Below are 16,051 nucleotides of genomic sequence, written 5' to 3'. Positions count from 1 at the left end.
TTGTGTAGTGAATTTACCGAAGTTAAATAATTTTGCATAATAAGTAAGTAACACATAATAATAAATTTAATGGAAACTATAAAAGCAAGAACTAATTTTACGCAAAATTTTATTTTTATTATCTGCCATTGTGTACCGAATTTGACGAAGTTAACTAATTTTGCATAATAAGTAAGTAACACAAAATAATGGGTTTAATTAAAAACTACAAAAGTAAGAATTAATTTTAAACAAAATTTAATCTATAGCATTTATCGTTGTGTAGTGAATTTGACGAAGTTAAATAATATTTTTCTTCTTCTCTTTTTTTACAAAGTATTAAGAAAATGTTTACCATCGTTATATTTCAATTAGTTAATTTTGCTTATTTTAAGGTTTTTATACAAAAGCTGCGTTTCAGCAAACATGATCCGCTCAATTTTACATGCAAAACAAAAACGATGGGGTGAACCAGCAATTGATCTGGTTCACTTTCTGGCTCAATGTGGAATGTATGTAAAAGATAAAAGTGGAACGTATTTTAATGCAAATAAGGTTGGCAATGCGATGCAACGGTGCAGTAAAATTTTAAACAAATCTTTATTTACTATTGATTTTATTTATTTATTATTTATTTTATGTACTTATTTAATTAATATGTCATTATTATTTATTTCTTTGTTTAAAGTAAAGTTTTAATTATCAATGTAATTAAAATTATTACTTTAATTATTTACGTTTTATTATTATTGAAAAAGTGTTGTTTAATAATTTATTAATATCAATTAATTTGAAATGAATATATAAAAATTAAGTTAAATACATTTATTTAATTAAAACAGAACAATACATAAGAAACCAGGCTCTCCAACATACACGTTTATAAAAAAACCATTTTCATCGCAAACTGCCTGCAAGATTAAGCCATAGTCATGCTTTCTTTTAAAATAAGCCTATTTGCTCTGGTTTGGTGCATTTATTTTTAGATGTGTACTGTCTATGCAACCAATTACGAACGGGAATATTTTCGAAGCTTCCACTTTTGCATTATTAGCAAGTGCGTATTTTAAATTAGTGTCCAATTGATATAAGCTAAACACTAGTTCTTTTAATTATTCTCCATACAGAAGCTCTTGGTATGCCATAACAAATACCAAATTCGCAAAAAGTATTCATATTTTCCATATACCACAAAAATATATAAAATTCCTTCATTGCTCTCGTCCGATTGTGATCATCACGGTTATTTTGCATTTGCTGATTGGAATTTATTAACAAATCTATTAAAATATGAAACATAATTAATATATAGCAATTGTATTTTTTATACGCAAATACCAATCAAATAATCTTTAACGAAAAAATTATTGATCGTTTCCACAAAACTTCCTTTATATCTATGCTGATACACTCATCCCTTGAGCTTAATACACTTGAACTAGTAAAAAGGGAATGGAAGAGTCAGTTTTGCTCGATGATTCTAATAACATCTGCAATTTTCATTTATTTACTATAGAATTAAATTTAAGTTTTTAAGTAAATACTAAATAACAACTTATATTTCATACTTCAGACATTTCAACAGATTTTATTTATTTTCCATTTTTTTAGATTTTTTGTATTCAAAATGTTCTTACTTATTTTTTTAGTGCCAAAATTATTCACAAAAATCAAAAAATTTTGTGCACAAACCCAACTGGCATATTTCATGCGTTGCCAATTATTTTCAAACGTGCTCCGTATCGTTTCAGCAAAGATGATCCAGATCATTGAGCGGATCATGTTTGCTGAAACGCAGCTAAAAATAACTTATTGTTTATTTAGGGTTTTTTTATTTATATGAATATTTTATTTCAACATGTTTTAAGTTTTTATTAATATATATTTTACACATTAAATATAAGTACTAAATTGTAAATAGATTTTTGACATTCTCATGAATCTTTAAATTTTTTTTTCGTTTTGCAAAATTCATTACTTTGAGAATATACAACGAATAATACACGAAGTACGTTCAGTGGTTGCCAACATGAAAAAATCACAAAGTTTTTTTTATACATTACTAGGGGCGTGTGCGAGTTAGGCTAAGGTCGTGTGCGAGTTAGGCTAAGTTGCGTTCTAAATGAGGGAAATTCTAAGTGGTGTCGATAATGTATTGATGTGTCGATACGTGTTGATAAATGGCAAAATGTGTGCAGTGCAAAAAATCCCAAAAATTCTTCCATTTGGTTTAGCATCAACTTAGCCTAACTCGCACACGACCTAAGTTGATGCTAAACCAAATGGGAGATTTTTTGGGATTTTTTGCACTGCACACATTTAGTCATTTATTAACACGTATCGACACATCACTACATTATCGGCACAACTTAGAATTTCCCTCGTTTAGAACGTGACTTAGCCTAACTCGCACACGTCCTATATAATATTATAATATTGAGACTTTTTTAATTGAAATATATTTGCACTAAGTGGAATACATTTATAATTTACTTGAAATTTAAATTGACAATAAAGTATTTTTTGTGTGTCAGATTGGCATGAAGAAAGTGGTTCATATTATTAATATTATAATTCATACAAATTCTTCAATAATTAATCTTCTGTGACATAAAACACTTTTCATAAATTTGTACAAATTATTAGTATTGCTACTATTTAATAAGACTTTAAAATCTTTTTCGGATAGAAGTGATTTATCAAAAAGAAATACGTCTATGTTCTAGAATTCATTGTCCAGAATACTTATCAAGCGCTCTCCAAAAACGTTCCAAGAGAAGATATCTTGTGAAGTTGAATTATTGCTAGTGTTTGATATAGCTTTTTTGGTTCGAATGCCACTCCCTTCACATATAAGCCCACACGTTTCTAAATGAGTATGAAAATGCTTTTTGACTCTGATAAATTTAGCTTGCCAAATACTAAATCTACCTGCTCTCCTCTTTGCACTTCATTATTGGAATAGGGTTGCATCCGCTAAACGTGGTTATAATCTTCCACAATCATTCCTAAGTGGGTTCAAGTCTCACACTGTAGTTTTCAATGCTTTCCACTTACTGCAAAAAAAAGTGCGGTTTTTGGCGCAGTTTGTAGAAGAATCTGATGCAGACAATAAGACATTTCTTTGTTTCTTTCTCCTTCTTCTAATCCGCAGAGAGATGTAACATAATGACAACCACGCTACAATTAATCAATTAGTCACAAAAACAGAATTTATTGTTACTTTAATTTATTTAAAGTTTGATTTTAAATAAAAATAAAAATTTCAACAAAATTAACTAAAATAAGTATAGCATACTTTTAAGCGCTTCTGTTTCAAACTATTTTGTTGCCGTGACACCAACTGTAATTTTAGCACTCAAAACAGTTAGTATTATTACAAAATAAAAAATTTACATTTTAAATAACTTATATTAATATTTATGATTTATATTAAAAAAATTACATTGAAATATTTTTAAAATATTATTTGAATAATAATCTATAAATATATGTAAGATTTTAACAATATTTATGCCTTAATAAACATATTTTTATTATCATCTATCTATATTTATTATTTATCTATATATACTATCCGATTAATCGGGTTCTCCGAATACTTCGTAAAACCGAATATGAACAGCACTGAATATGAACGGCATCGAATATGAACAGCACTAATCCAGATTGCGCTAATCGCAAGGTGAAAGCTTGCTGAAACAACAGCGGGCAAGATTTGGTTTCAAATCCAGGTATGTATTAGTTAATAAAAAAGGCCTTCAAAAAACATTTAAAAATGCTAGTGGATCTGTCTTAGGACTAAAGTTATAAGCATTCCTTAGAGTTCCAGCTCTAGTTGGTAGCGCTAAGGTTCAATTCTGCACCAAGTCAGGGATTTATCAAACCTTGAATGTTTGATTATTTGCACTGAAATACAATGCTACGAGTACATTATTTCTAATTTTATTTTAGTCCTAACAGAAACATTTGGTCAGCAAAGTAGTTTACCAATATTTAAAAAATGTTGGACTTAGTTGAAATTATAAACATTAAGTTTCATTGCACAATGGACTACTGCAGTAGCAAACATAGAAACCAAATTTGACTACAGTCTACCTTGGTTCCAAGAACGGTCAGATCAACGTCCCTGAGCTACTCATAAATTTCGATGACATTTAGGGATTTTACAGCCAGGGTTACAACAACAACAACTAGCTACCTTCGAATGGAAAGAATACTGGAGCATATACAGAGCCCTATTTAAAGCCTCTGAACGTTGAGAAGGTGTCACCCTTCGCTTTTTTTTGTAAACACTATTGAATGAATAGTAGTTATTAGTTGCAATAATTAGATTTACTATACTTTAAAAGAAATAACTAAATGAACATTAATAATTTAAAATGAAAGAAAATAAAAGTATCACACCATTCAGTAATTCGTAGAATTGTGTAATATAAATACATACATGACAATAGTTCCCCAGCTTTTAAAATGAATTTAATTACCTATACTGTTTTACTTTCTTCGGTTTATGTTGAATGAAGATTGTTATATGTTTCATGTTTCAGTCAACCCTGTTCTTCGGTTTCTATATTTCAACGGTGTATTCTGACAGCATTACACATAATGAAAATAAAAACTCAGATATTGTAAGGAATCCCTTACTATAAAGGTAAAAGACTGGCTTAGATTCATCAACACCACTAAGACTGTCCTTAATAGTCTCCTTGCACTGAGTGAAAAGAATAACAGAATTCTTACCGGGTTTCTGATAAGGCACTACAGAGTGAGATAACGTCTCAATGACAATGAATAAACATTACAGAGACTTATATTTGCCCCATTTGTGAAATGAATATTATAGACATTTCAGAGACTAGTATTTGCCAACCATAGCGGTTGAAAAGTCTACACACATTGATTAAGAAATCCCAAACCTGCACAACAAAAAACTTATCATTCCAGACATTTCGCTACTCACAACATTTGGAACAAAAGAACATGTTTAAATGTACTCAAGTTTATCAAAAGTCTAATGATCGGGGAAGATATAGACGTTAACATAATAGACCGAACCAGAGTTGTGGTTTACCATATAGTGTACCCATTTAATAATATAAATCTTCTGTAATCACTTATTGAAAATTATAAATTTTTTAAAACCCATTTAACAGATATACACTCAATAATATTTAAATGAACAAAAATATTTTATCTTCTAACATTTTATTAAAATATTGTATATTTATTCTTATTCTTACACTTCTTACAAATTAAGCACTCTGTGCATAGTTTCCTATATAAAAAATATGTGTAATAAAAATATACGCTTATATAAACGCTTATAGATACAGTATTTTTAAGTATAAGAATTAGTATTAAAACGGTAGACAAAGTAAACGTAAAAGTGAATAATGTAAAAAAAATGCGCTGACGAAATTATTAATGTTATGTTTATACTTTTTTTGGTAGAGCAGGAGTTTCACTTAAAACTAATATTGATTTGTATAAAAGATTTTATTTGTATATTTTTATTTATTCATTCTTTATATTCTTTGAATTTGCAATAATATTTCGTGGAAATTTATTGTAAATGCCATATTTATGAAGTTTACTTTTATACCTGCCAGGATTCTTTTTCTATACATAACTTAAATTATAAATTTTATCATAAACAAATCATAAATTGAATTACAATTTCGAAAATCTTAATAATATAGTTATTAAACAATAATCTTTCTTAGAATAACTGCATTTCATTAATCGTGCGCAGGCATATGGTAGTTATTTGCTATAATAGTAAATTTAGTCACAGTGTTGAGGCATGTGAAAAAACATATATAAAACATTTTATACATATCATTGATTATTTTAGTTTTACGTGGAATATTTCGAACATTCAATTTACGTAATAATGTAAATTTCCACCACTTCATGTAAACTAATTTAATACTTTCTTATATTCAAGAAAACATAACAAAAACAACTTTTGCCAGTATGCATTACATACAGTTTTCGTATTTGTCTGTAACTAATTGTGTTTTTATATTAATTACTTATGATTTAAATTAAAAGTACCCAAGCGGGGGTATTATAACTTATATAATAATATAACTTATATATTTATATAATTTATTTATTATTTATATTTAATAATTATATGTATTACTTATTTATTTTTATATTTATTTATGTTTATTATCCACATTTGTTATAAAAATTTAATATTTATGTTCATTATTTACATATATTATTAATATTTGTTATCTATGATCATTATATACATTTATTATTATTTTACTATTATTTAACTCTTATTATTATTTTATAATTATTATATAATTATAATTTTATTATATTTTATTTATTATTATTGTATTATTATAATTTTATTATTATTTTATTATTATATTTTTATTATTATTATTATTTTATTATTATTATTTTATTATTACTATTATTTTATAATTATTATAATTTTAGTATTATTTTATTATTTTTATTTTATTATTTTGTTTTGTTTTTATTTTATTATTGTTTTATTATAACTATTTTATTGCTATTATTGTTTTATTATTATTTCTTTTTGTTTATAATTTTGTTACTATTTTACTATTATTATAATTTTGTTATAATTTTTTTATTATTGTTTTGTTATTATTATTTCATTATTAATTATTTCATTATTACTATTTCATTATTATTATTTCATTATTACTATTTCATTATTATTATTTTATTATTACTATTTTATTATTATTATTTTATTATTAATATTTTATTATTATTATTTTATTATTATTATTTTATTATTATATTGTTGTTATTATTTAATTATTGCTATCTTCAAAGGAAGATTTACACATTTTGTTGTCAAAGTGTCATCCTCATAGTTTTTCAATACATCTGCTAAATGCTTATTATGTCTTAGTTTCTTGAATTCACGTTTCTTGATTGGAGCTTTTTTACGTTGTAGAACTGGCTTCTTTGGTTCTTGAGCTTTCATCGGCCGTATTCCTGTAAATAAATAAAAGTAAAACTCGATGATACACAAATTCAAATAAATATATACTATGTATTATATATAGTATGTTACCAGTGAACGAAAGTAAACAGTACTATATCATAATGTATTGCTCACGTCGGAAACGTATCAAAAACTTTTTAATATTTCATTTTATGAAAACACACTATATAATATCTGCATAATATATCTACTAATATTAAATAAGCGTAAATAAAACACAAACAAAATATATACAATACGAATGTAAACAAATTTTTTCCACGTCTTATGTAAACGAAACAGCAATGCACATTAAAAACATTTAAAAAATACCAAACATTGTTTATGAATGCAAGCAATAAAAATTTTTTGATGTGTGATTTTATGTGTTTTGGACTTTATTTAGTGTATTCGTGTAGTGTTTTTTAAGGAAAATACAAAGCAATACCACGTATTCGTTAGTTTACAATTTATTTTCGTTCACTCTATAGTACTTACCTTGCTTTTCTAAATACTCCTCGATTTGACTATCTTCCATCCCATCAACTGTAATCGAGTGCCATAATTTTTGAAATTCTTCATCAATCTTTATAAAAATTACACAAGGATATAGATATCATAATAATAATTATTATAAAAATTTACTGTGAAATCAGCTGTGCGATCATTATAAAAAAGCACTTTCTTTTTATCATTTGGACGCGTTATATATATAATATCCTTGGCACGACTTCTTAAAATTTTTTTACAATGTGGCAATGACTCTTGAACATCTTCAAGAAGAATTCCACCTAAACCATTGTCATCATATTGTTTTAATAAGTGTATAAGTGATTTGCCGTCTTTTAATTTATACACGGGCTTAAAACAAAATCTCTGATTATCAGAAGAAACTTTGATTTTGGGGTTATTGATGAGGGCCTCATCAGCCAGCCACTATAGATGAAATAATTTAAAACCAACTATATAAAAAAAGTGTTAGCATTTTCTTACTGTTTTTAATGATTGACCAATATCGAGTTGGTTTGTTTCATCGAGTATTTCTTCCAAACTCAATGGAAGATCGTCTCCATCCTGATGGCGTGTACGCATGTGTTTCACAATTTTAGTTAATACACCAAAACGAGATTGTGAAGTTCCAGCTGTTGTTTTATATCTTTTCAAAAATGTAATTATGTATTATGTATTAAATTAAAATTTTCATAAGCTACATTTATTTTGTATATGTAATTTGAATATGTTGATAAAAGGCTTATTAGCAATATTCGAAATAATAAAATTGAATAAAGAAACAATCCACAAAAATACTTACGTATTAGCATCCAATTTTGGTGCACTTGGCGGACGCATTTTTTTCTTACATCCATTTTTGCTTGGTGCTGATGGTGCAGCAGTCTTAACTTTACTCTTTTTTTCGACTCTAAAATTAACACATTTCATGAGTGGAATATAATTTATTTATTGCAATACAATAATATAATACAATAATAAAATTGAATAAAGAAACAATCCAAAAAAATACTTACGTATTAGCGTCCAATTTTGGCATACTTGGCGGACGCACTTTTTTCTTACATCCATTTTTGCTTGGTGCTGATGGTGCAGCAGTCTTAACTTTACTCTTTTTTTCGACTCTAAAATTAACACATTTCATGAGTGGAATATAATTTATTTATTGCAATACAATAATATAATACAATAATAAAATTGAATAAAGAAACAATCCAAAAAAATACTTACGTATTAGCGTCCAATTTTGGCATACTTGGCGGACGCACTTTTTTCTTACATCCATTTTTGCTTGGTGCTGATGGTGCAGCAGTCTTAACTTTACTCTTTTTTTCGACTCTAAAATTAACACATTTCATGAGTGGAATATAATTTATTTATTGCATTACAATAATATAATACAATAATAAAATTGAATAAAGAAACAATCCAAAAAAATACTTACGTATTAGCATCCAAATTTGGCATACTTGGCGGCTGCATTTTTTTCCTCCAGCCATTTTTGCTTGGTGCTGATGGTGCAGCAGTCTTAACTTTACCCTTCTTTTCGACTCTAAAATTAACACATTTCATGAGTGGAATATAATTTATTTATTGCAATACAATAATATAATACAATAATAAAATTGAATAAAGAAACAATCCAAAAAAATACTTACGTATTAGCATCCAATTTTGGCATACTTGGCGGACGCATTTTTTTCTTCCAGCCATTTTTGCTTGGTGCTGATGGTGCAGCAGTCTTAACTTTACCCTTCTTTTCGACTCTAAAATTAACACATGAGTAGAATTTAATTTATTTATTGCAATACATACGTTGGTAACTCCAAAGCACTTTTTTTAAATACTTTAAATTCTTTCAACAGCGCAGGATCCATCCTTACAACTTTACCGTTTTATGCAGAAACAACAAACGACAAAACTCGAACGCTAAACCGCAAATTTCAAATAACAAATGCCAAATAGCAAATGTCAATGAGCAAATGTCAAATTGTTTTAAGGTAAGTTACAATAGTGTATTATAAATCTCCACAATAGCTATTACCAAAAAAAGGAGAGTCTCCAATAAACTAGCTTGAGCGCGAAACAATTTTTGAATTCTCAGCGTGTTTTTCTTGTATTTCAGCTATACTCGTTTGGATAAGTAACACATAATAATAAATTTAATAAAAACTCTAAATTAACAACTAATTTTAAACAAAATTTTATCTTTAACCTTTAACATTGTGTAGTGAATTTACCGAAGTTAAATAATTTTGCATAATAAGTAAGTAACGCATAATAATAAATTTAATGAAAACTATAAAAGCAAGAACTAATTTTATGCAAAATTTTATCTTTATTATATGCCATTGTGTACCGAATTTGACGAAGTTAACTAATTTTGCATAATAAGTAAGTAATACAAAATAATGGGTTTTAGTTAAAAACTACAAAAGTAAGAATTAATTTTAAACAAAATTTAATCTATAACATTTATCGTTGTGTAGTGAATTTGACGAAGTTAAATAATATTTTTCTTCTTCTCTTTTTTTACAAAGTATTAAGAAAATGTTTACCATCGTTATATTTCAATTAGTTAATTTTGCTTATTTTAAGGTTTTTATACAAAAGCTGCGTTTCAGCAAACATGATCCGCTCAATTTTACATGCAAAACAAAAACGATGGGGTGAACCAGCAATTGATCTGGTTCACTTTCTGGCTCAATGTGGAATGTATGTAAAAGATAAAAGTGGAACGTATTTTAATGCAAATAAGGTTGGCAATGCGATGCACGGTGCAGTAAAATTTTAAACAAATCTACATTTATATTTATTTACTATTGATTTTATTTATTTATTATTTATTTTATGTACTTATTTAATTAATATGTCATTATTATTTATTTCTTTGTTTAAAGTAACGTTCTAATTATCAATGTAATTAAAATTATTACTTTAATTATTTACGTTTTATTATTATTGAAAAAGTGTTGTTTGATAATTTATTAATATCAATTAATTTGAAATGAATATATAAAAATTAAGTTAAATACATTTATTTAATTAAAACAGAACAATACATAAGAAACCAGGCTCTCCAACATACACGTTTATAAAAAAATCATTTTCATCGCAAACTGCCTGCAAGATTAAGCCATAGTCATGCTTTCTTTTGAAATAAGCCTATTTGCTATGGTTTGGTGCATTTATTTTTAGAATTGTACTGTCTATGCAACCAATTACGAACGGGAATTTTTTCGAAGCTTCCATTTTTGCATTATTAGCAAGTGCGTATTTTAAATTAGTGTCCAACTGATATAAGCTAAACACTAGTTTTTTCAATTATTCTCCATACAGAAGCTCTTGGTATGCCATAACAAATACCAAATTCGCAAAAAGTATTCATATTTTCCATATACCACAAAAATATATAAAATTCCTTCATTGCTCTCGTCCGATTGTGATCATCACGGTTATTTTGCATTTGCTGATTGGAATTTATTAACAAATCTATTAAAATATGAAACATAATTAATATATAGCAATTGTATTTTTTATACGCAAATACCAATCAAATAATCTTTAACGAAAAAATTATTGATCGTTTCCACAAAACTTCCTTTATATCTATGCTGATACACTCATCCCTTGAGCTTAATACACTTGAACTAGTAAAAAGGGAATGGAAGAGTCAGTTTTGCTCGATGATTCTAATAACATCTGCAATTTTCATTTATTTACTATAGAATTAAATTTAAGTTTTTAAGTAAATACTAAATAACAACTTATATTTCATACTTCAGACATTTCAACAGATTTTATTTATTTTCCATTTTTTTAGATTTTTTGTATTCAAAATTTTCTCACTTATTTTTTTAGCGCCAAAATTATTCACATAAATCAAAAAATTTTGTGCACAAACCCAACTGGCATATTTCATGCGTTGCCAATTATTTTCAAACGTGCTCCGTATCGTTTCAGCAAAGATGAAACAGATCATTGAGCGGATCATGTTTGCTGAAACGCAGCTAAAAATAACTTATTGTTTATTTAGGGATTTTTTATTTATATGAATATTTTATTTCAACATGTTTTAAGTTTTTATTAAAATATATTTTACACATTAAATATAAGTACTAAGTTGTAAATAGATTTTTGACATTCTCATGAATCTTTAAATTTTTAGTTCGTTTTGCAAAATTCATTACTTTGAGAATATACAACGAATAATACACGAAGTACGTTCAGTGGTTGCCAACATGAAAAAATCACAAAGTTTTTTTTATACATTACTAGGGGCGTGTGCGAGTTAGGCTAAGGTCGTGTGCGAGTTAGGCTAAGTTGCGTTCTAAATGAGGGAAATTCTAAGTGGTGTCGATAATGTATTGATGTGTCGATACGTGTTGATAAATGGCAAAATGTGTGCAGTGCAAAAAATCCCAAAAATTCTTCCATTTGGTTTAGCATCAACTTAGCCTAACTCGCACACGTCCATAAAATAAAATCTATAAATATATGTAAGATTTTAACAATATTTAAGCCTTTATAAACATATTTTTATTATTATCTATCTATATTTATTATTTATCTATATATACTATCCGATTAATCGAGTTCTCCGAATACTACGTAAAACCGAATATGAACAGCACTGAATATGAACGGCATCGAATACGAACAGCACTAATCCAGATTGCGCTAAAAGCAAGGTGAAAGCTTGCTGAAACAACAGCGGGCAAGATTTGGTTTCAAATCCAGGTATGTATTAGTTAATAAAAAAGGCCTTCAAAAAACATTTAAAAATGCTAGTGGATCTGTCTTAGGACTAAAGTTATAAGCATTCCTTAGAGTTCCAGCTCTAGTTGGTAGCGCTAAGGTTCAATTCTGCACCAAGTCAGGGATTTATCAAACCTTGAATGTTTGATTATTTGCACTGAAATACAATGCTACGAGTACATTATTTCTAATTTTATTTTAGTCCTAACAGAAACATTTGGTCAGCAAAGTAGTTTACCAATATTTAAAAAATGTTGGACTTAGTTGAAATTATAAACATTAAGTTTCATTGCACAATGGACTACTGCAGTAGCAAACATAGAAACCAAATTTGACTACAGTCTACCTTGGTTCCAAGAACGGTCAGATCAACGTCCCTGAGCTACTCATAAATTTCGATGACATTTAGGGATTTTACAGCCAGGGTTACAACAACAACAACTAGCTACCTTCGAATGGAAAGAATACTGGAGCATATACAGAGCCCTATTTAAAGCCTCTGAACGTTGAGAAGGTGTCACCCTTCGCTTTTTTTTGTAAACACTATTGAATGAATAGTAGTTATTAGTTGCAATAATTAGATTTACTATACTTTAAAAGAAATAACTAAATGAACATTAATAATTTAAAATGAAAGAAAATAAAAGTATCACACCATTCAGTAATTCGTAGAATTGTGTAATATAAATACATACATGACAATAGTTCCCCAGCTTTTAAAATGAATTTAATTACCTATACTGTTTTACTTTCTTCGGTTTATGTTGAATGAAGATTGTTATATGTTTCATGTTTCAGTCAACCCTGTTCTTCGGTTTCTATATTTCAACGGTGTATTCTGACAGCATTACACATAATGAAAATAAAAACTCAGATATTGTAAGGAATCCCTTACTATAAAGGTAAAAGACTGGCTTAGATTCATCAACACCACTAAGACTGTCCTTAATAGTCTCCTTGCACTGAGTGAAAAGAATAACAGAATTCTTACCGGGTTTCTGATAAGGCACTACAGAGTGAGATAACGTCTCAATGACAATGAATAAACATTACAGAGACTTATATTTGCCCCATTTGTGAAATGAATATTATAGACATTTCAGAGACTAGTATTTGCCAACCATAGCGGTTGAAAAGTCTACACACATTGATTAAGAAATCCCAAACCTGCACAACAAAAAACTTATCATTCCAGACATTTCGCTACTCACAACATTTGGAACAAAAGAACATGTTTAAATGTACTCAAGTTTATCAAAAGTCTAATGATCGGGGAAGATATAGACGTTAACATAATAGACCGAACCAGAGTTGTGGTTTACCATATAGTGTACCCATTTAATAATATAAATCTTCTGTAATCACTTATTGAAAATTATAAATTTTTTAAAACCCATTTAACAGATATACACTCAATAATATTTAAATGAACAAAAATATTTTATCTTCTAACATTTTATTAAAATATTGTATATTTATTCTTATTCTTACACTTCTTACAAATTAAGCACTCTGTGCATAGTTTCCTATATAAAAAATATGTGTAATAAAAATATACGCTTATAGATACAGTATTTTTAAGTATAAGAATTAGTATTAAAACTGTAGACAAAGTAAACGTAAAAGTGAATAATGTAAAAAAAATGCGCTGACGAAATTATTAATGTTATGTTTATACTAAATCGGTGTTTATATTAAATTGGATTAATAATTTTGGTAGAGCAAGAGTTTCACTAAAAACTAATATTGATTTGTATAAAAGATTTTATTTGTATATTTTTATTTATTCATTCTTTATATTCTTTGAATTTGCAATAATATTTCGTGGAAATTTATTGTAAATGCCATATTTATGAAGTTTACTTTTATACCTGCCAGGATTCTTTTTCTATACATAACTTAAATTATAAATTTTATCATAAACAAATCATAAATTGAATTACAATTTCGAAAATCTTAATAATATAGTTATTAAACAATAATCTTTCTTAGAATAACTGCATTTCATTAATCGTGCGCAGGCATATGGTAGTTATTTGCTATAATAGTAAATTTAGTCACAGTGTTGAGGCATGTGAAAAAACATAAATAAAACCTTTTATACATATCATTGATTATTTTAGTTTTACGTGGAATATATCGAACATTCAATTTACGTAATAATGTAAATTTCCACCACTTCATGTAGACTAATTTATTACTTTCTTATATTCAAGAAAACATAACAAAAAAAATTTTTGCCAGTATGCATTATATTCAGTTTTCGTATTTGTCTGTTACTAATTGCGTTTTTATATTATTTATTTATGATTTAAATTAAAAGTACCCAAGCGGGGGTATTATAACTTATATAATAATATAACTTATAATATAATTTATTTATTATTTATATTTAATAATTATATGTATTACTTATTTATTTTTATATTTATTTATATTTATTATCCACATTTGTTATAAATATTTAATATTTATGTTCATTATTTATATGTATTATTAATATTTATTATCTATGTTCATTACTTACATTTATTATTATTTAATTAATATTATTCTTTTATTATTATTATTTTATTATTGTTTTATTATTACTATTGTTTCATTATTATTTTTATTTTATTCTTATTATTATTTTTATTTTATTATTATTTTATTATTGTTTTATTATTATTTCATTATTGTATTTTATTATTTCATTATAATTATTTTATTATTATTATATTTTCATTATAATTTTATAAATTTTTTATTATTGTTTCGTTATTATTATTATTTCGTTATTATTATTTGGTTATTAATTTATTATTATTATATTATTCTTGCTTTATTATTATTTCATTATTATTTTATTTGATTACTTTATTATTATATTGTTGTTATTATTACTTAATTAATTACATAATTACACTATTTTAAGGAGGATTTACACCTTTTGTTGTCAAAGTGTTATCCTCATAGTTTTCCAATACATCTGCTAAATGCTCATTATCTCTTGGTTTCTTGAATTGACGTTTCTTGATTGGAACTTTTTTACGTTTTGGAACTGGCTTCTTCGGTCCATGATCTTGCATTGACCGTATTCCTGTAAATAAATAAAAGTAAAACTCGATGATACACAAAGTCAGATAAATATATACTATATATTTTATTATATATACTATATATTATATTATATGTATACTATATATTATTATTATATGAGCACCAGTGAACGACAGTAAACAGTACTATATCGTAATGTATTGCTCACGTCGGAAACATCAAAAACTTTTAAATGTTTGATTTTATGAAAACACACTATATTATATCTATATAATATAGTGTGTTATTATTTAGTGTATTCGTGTAGTGTTTTTTAATAAAAATACAAAGCATTCATTCACTGTATAGAATTTACCTTGCTTTTCTAAGTACTCATCGATTTTACTATCTTCCATCGCATCAACGGTAGCCGAACGCCATAATTTTTGGAACTCTTCATCAACCTTTAGAAAAAACATACAAGGATATAAATATTGCCATAATAAAATAATTGTAGTAAAAATTTACTGTGAAATTAGCTGTGCGATCATTATAATAAAGCACTTTCTTTTTATCCATTGCACGCGTTATAAATATAATTTCATTGGCACGATTTCTTAAAACTTTTTCACAATGTGGCAATGACTCTTGAACATCGTCAAGAAGAATTCCACCCAAACCTTTGAGATCATGTTGTTTTAATAAGCGCAGAAGTGACTTGCCATCTTTTATTTTATACACGGGCTTAAAACAAAATCTCTGATTATCAGAAGTAACTTCGATTTTGGGGTTATT

At 26.6% G+C, this 16,051-nt stretch overlaps 2 protein-coding genes across 4 annotated transcripts; both read right to left on the bottom strand.

Moving 5' to 3' along the window:
- Positions 1–6,785: 6,785 nt before the first annotated feature.
- LOC119689421 (general transcription factor IIE subunit 2-like) lies at positions 6,786–9,496 on the bottom strand. Of its 3 annotated transcripts, XM_038104248.1 has the most exons (10): positions 9,293–9,496; positions 9,136–9,243; positions 8,922–9,029; positions 8,708–8,815; positions 8,494–8,601; positions 8,280–8,387; positions 7,961–8,123; positions 7,613–7,903; positions 7,466–7,553; positions 6,786–6,978 (listed from the first exon to the last, which is right to left on the bottom strand). In XM_038104248.1, the coding sequence occupies exons 1-10, from the start codon at positions 9,352–9,354 to the stop codon at positions 6,788–6,790; spliced, it is 1,335 nt and encodes a 444-aa protein (XP_037960176.1). In that variant the 5' UTR covers positions 9,355–9,496; the 3' UTR covers positions 6,786–6,787. The 3 variants fall into 3 exon arrangements, with proteins under 3 accessions (XP_037960176.1, XP_037960177.1, XP_037960178.1); XM_038104249.1 differs by lacking the exon at positions 8,922–9,029; XM_038104250.1 differs by lacking the exons at positions 8,922–9,029; positions 9,136–9,243.
- A 5,597-nt stretch (positions 9,497–15,093) lies between these two features.
- LOC119689865 (general transcription factor IIE subunit 2-like) lies at positions 15,094–16,045 on the bottom strand (the record flags this gene model as incomplete). The annotated part of the gene is made up of 3 exons (XM_038104796.1): positions 15,094–15,317; positions 15,633–15,720; positions 15,785–16,045. Coding segments are annotated over 3 exons (519 nt in total), but the record flags the coding sequence as incomplete, so codon positions are not given.
- Between the last annotated feature and the right edge of the window lie 6 nt (positions 16,046–16,051).

Source organism: Teleopsis dalmanni, chromosome X, assembly GCF_002237135.1.
Source record: "Teleopsis dalmanni isolate 2A chromosome X, ASM223713v2, whole genome shotgun sequence".
NCBI classification, from domain to species: domain Eukaryota; kingdom Metazoa; phylum Arthropoda; class Insecta; order Diptera; family Diopsidae; genus Teleopsis; species Teleopsis dalmanni.
This window is presented reverse-complemented; position numbering and strand designations above follow the sequence as displayed.

Coding starts and splice junctions, on each gene's coding strand:
- LOC119689421 (XM_038104248.1), bottom strand. CDS start 9,354: ATGGATCCTGCGCTGTTGAAAGAATTTAAAGTATTTAAAAAAAGTGCT. Junction 8,816..8,921: donor CCAAATTTGGATGCTAATAC/GTAAGTATTTTT, acceptor TGTTAATTTTAG/AGTCGAAAAAAAGAGTAAAG. Junction 8,124..8,279: donor CCAAAATTGGATGCTAATAC/GTAAGTATTTTT, acceptor ATTTTTGAAAAG/ATATAAAACAACAGCTGGAA.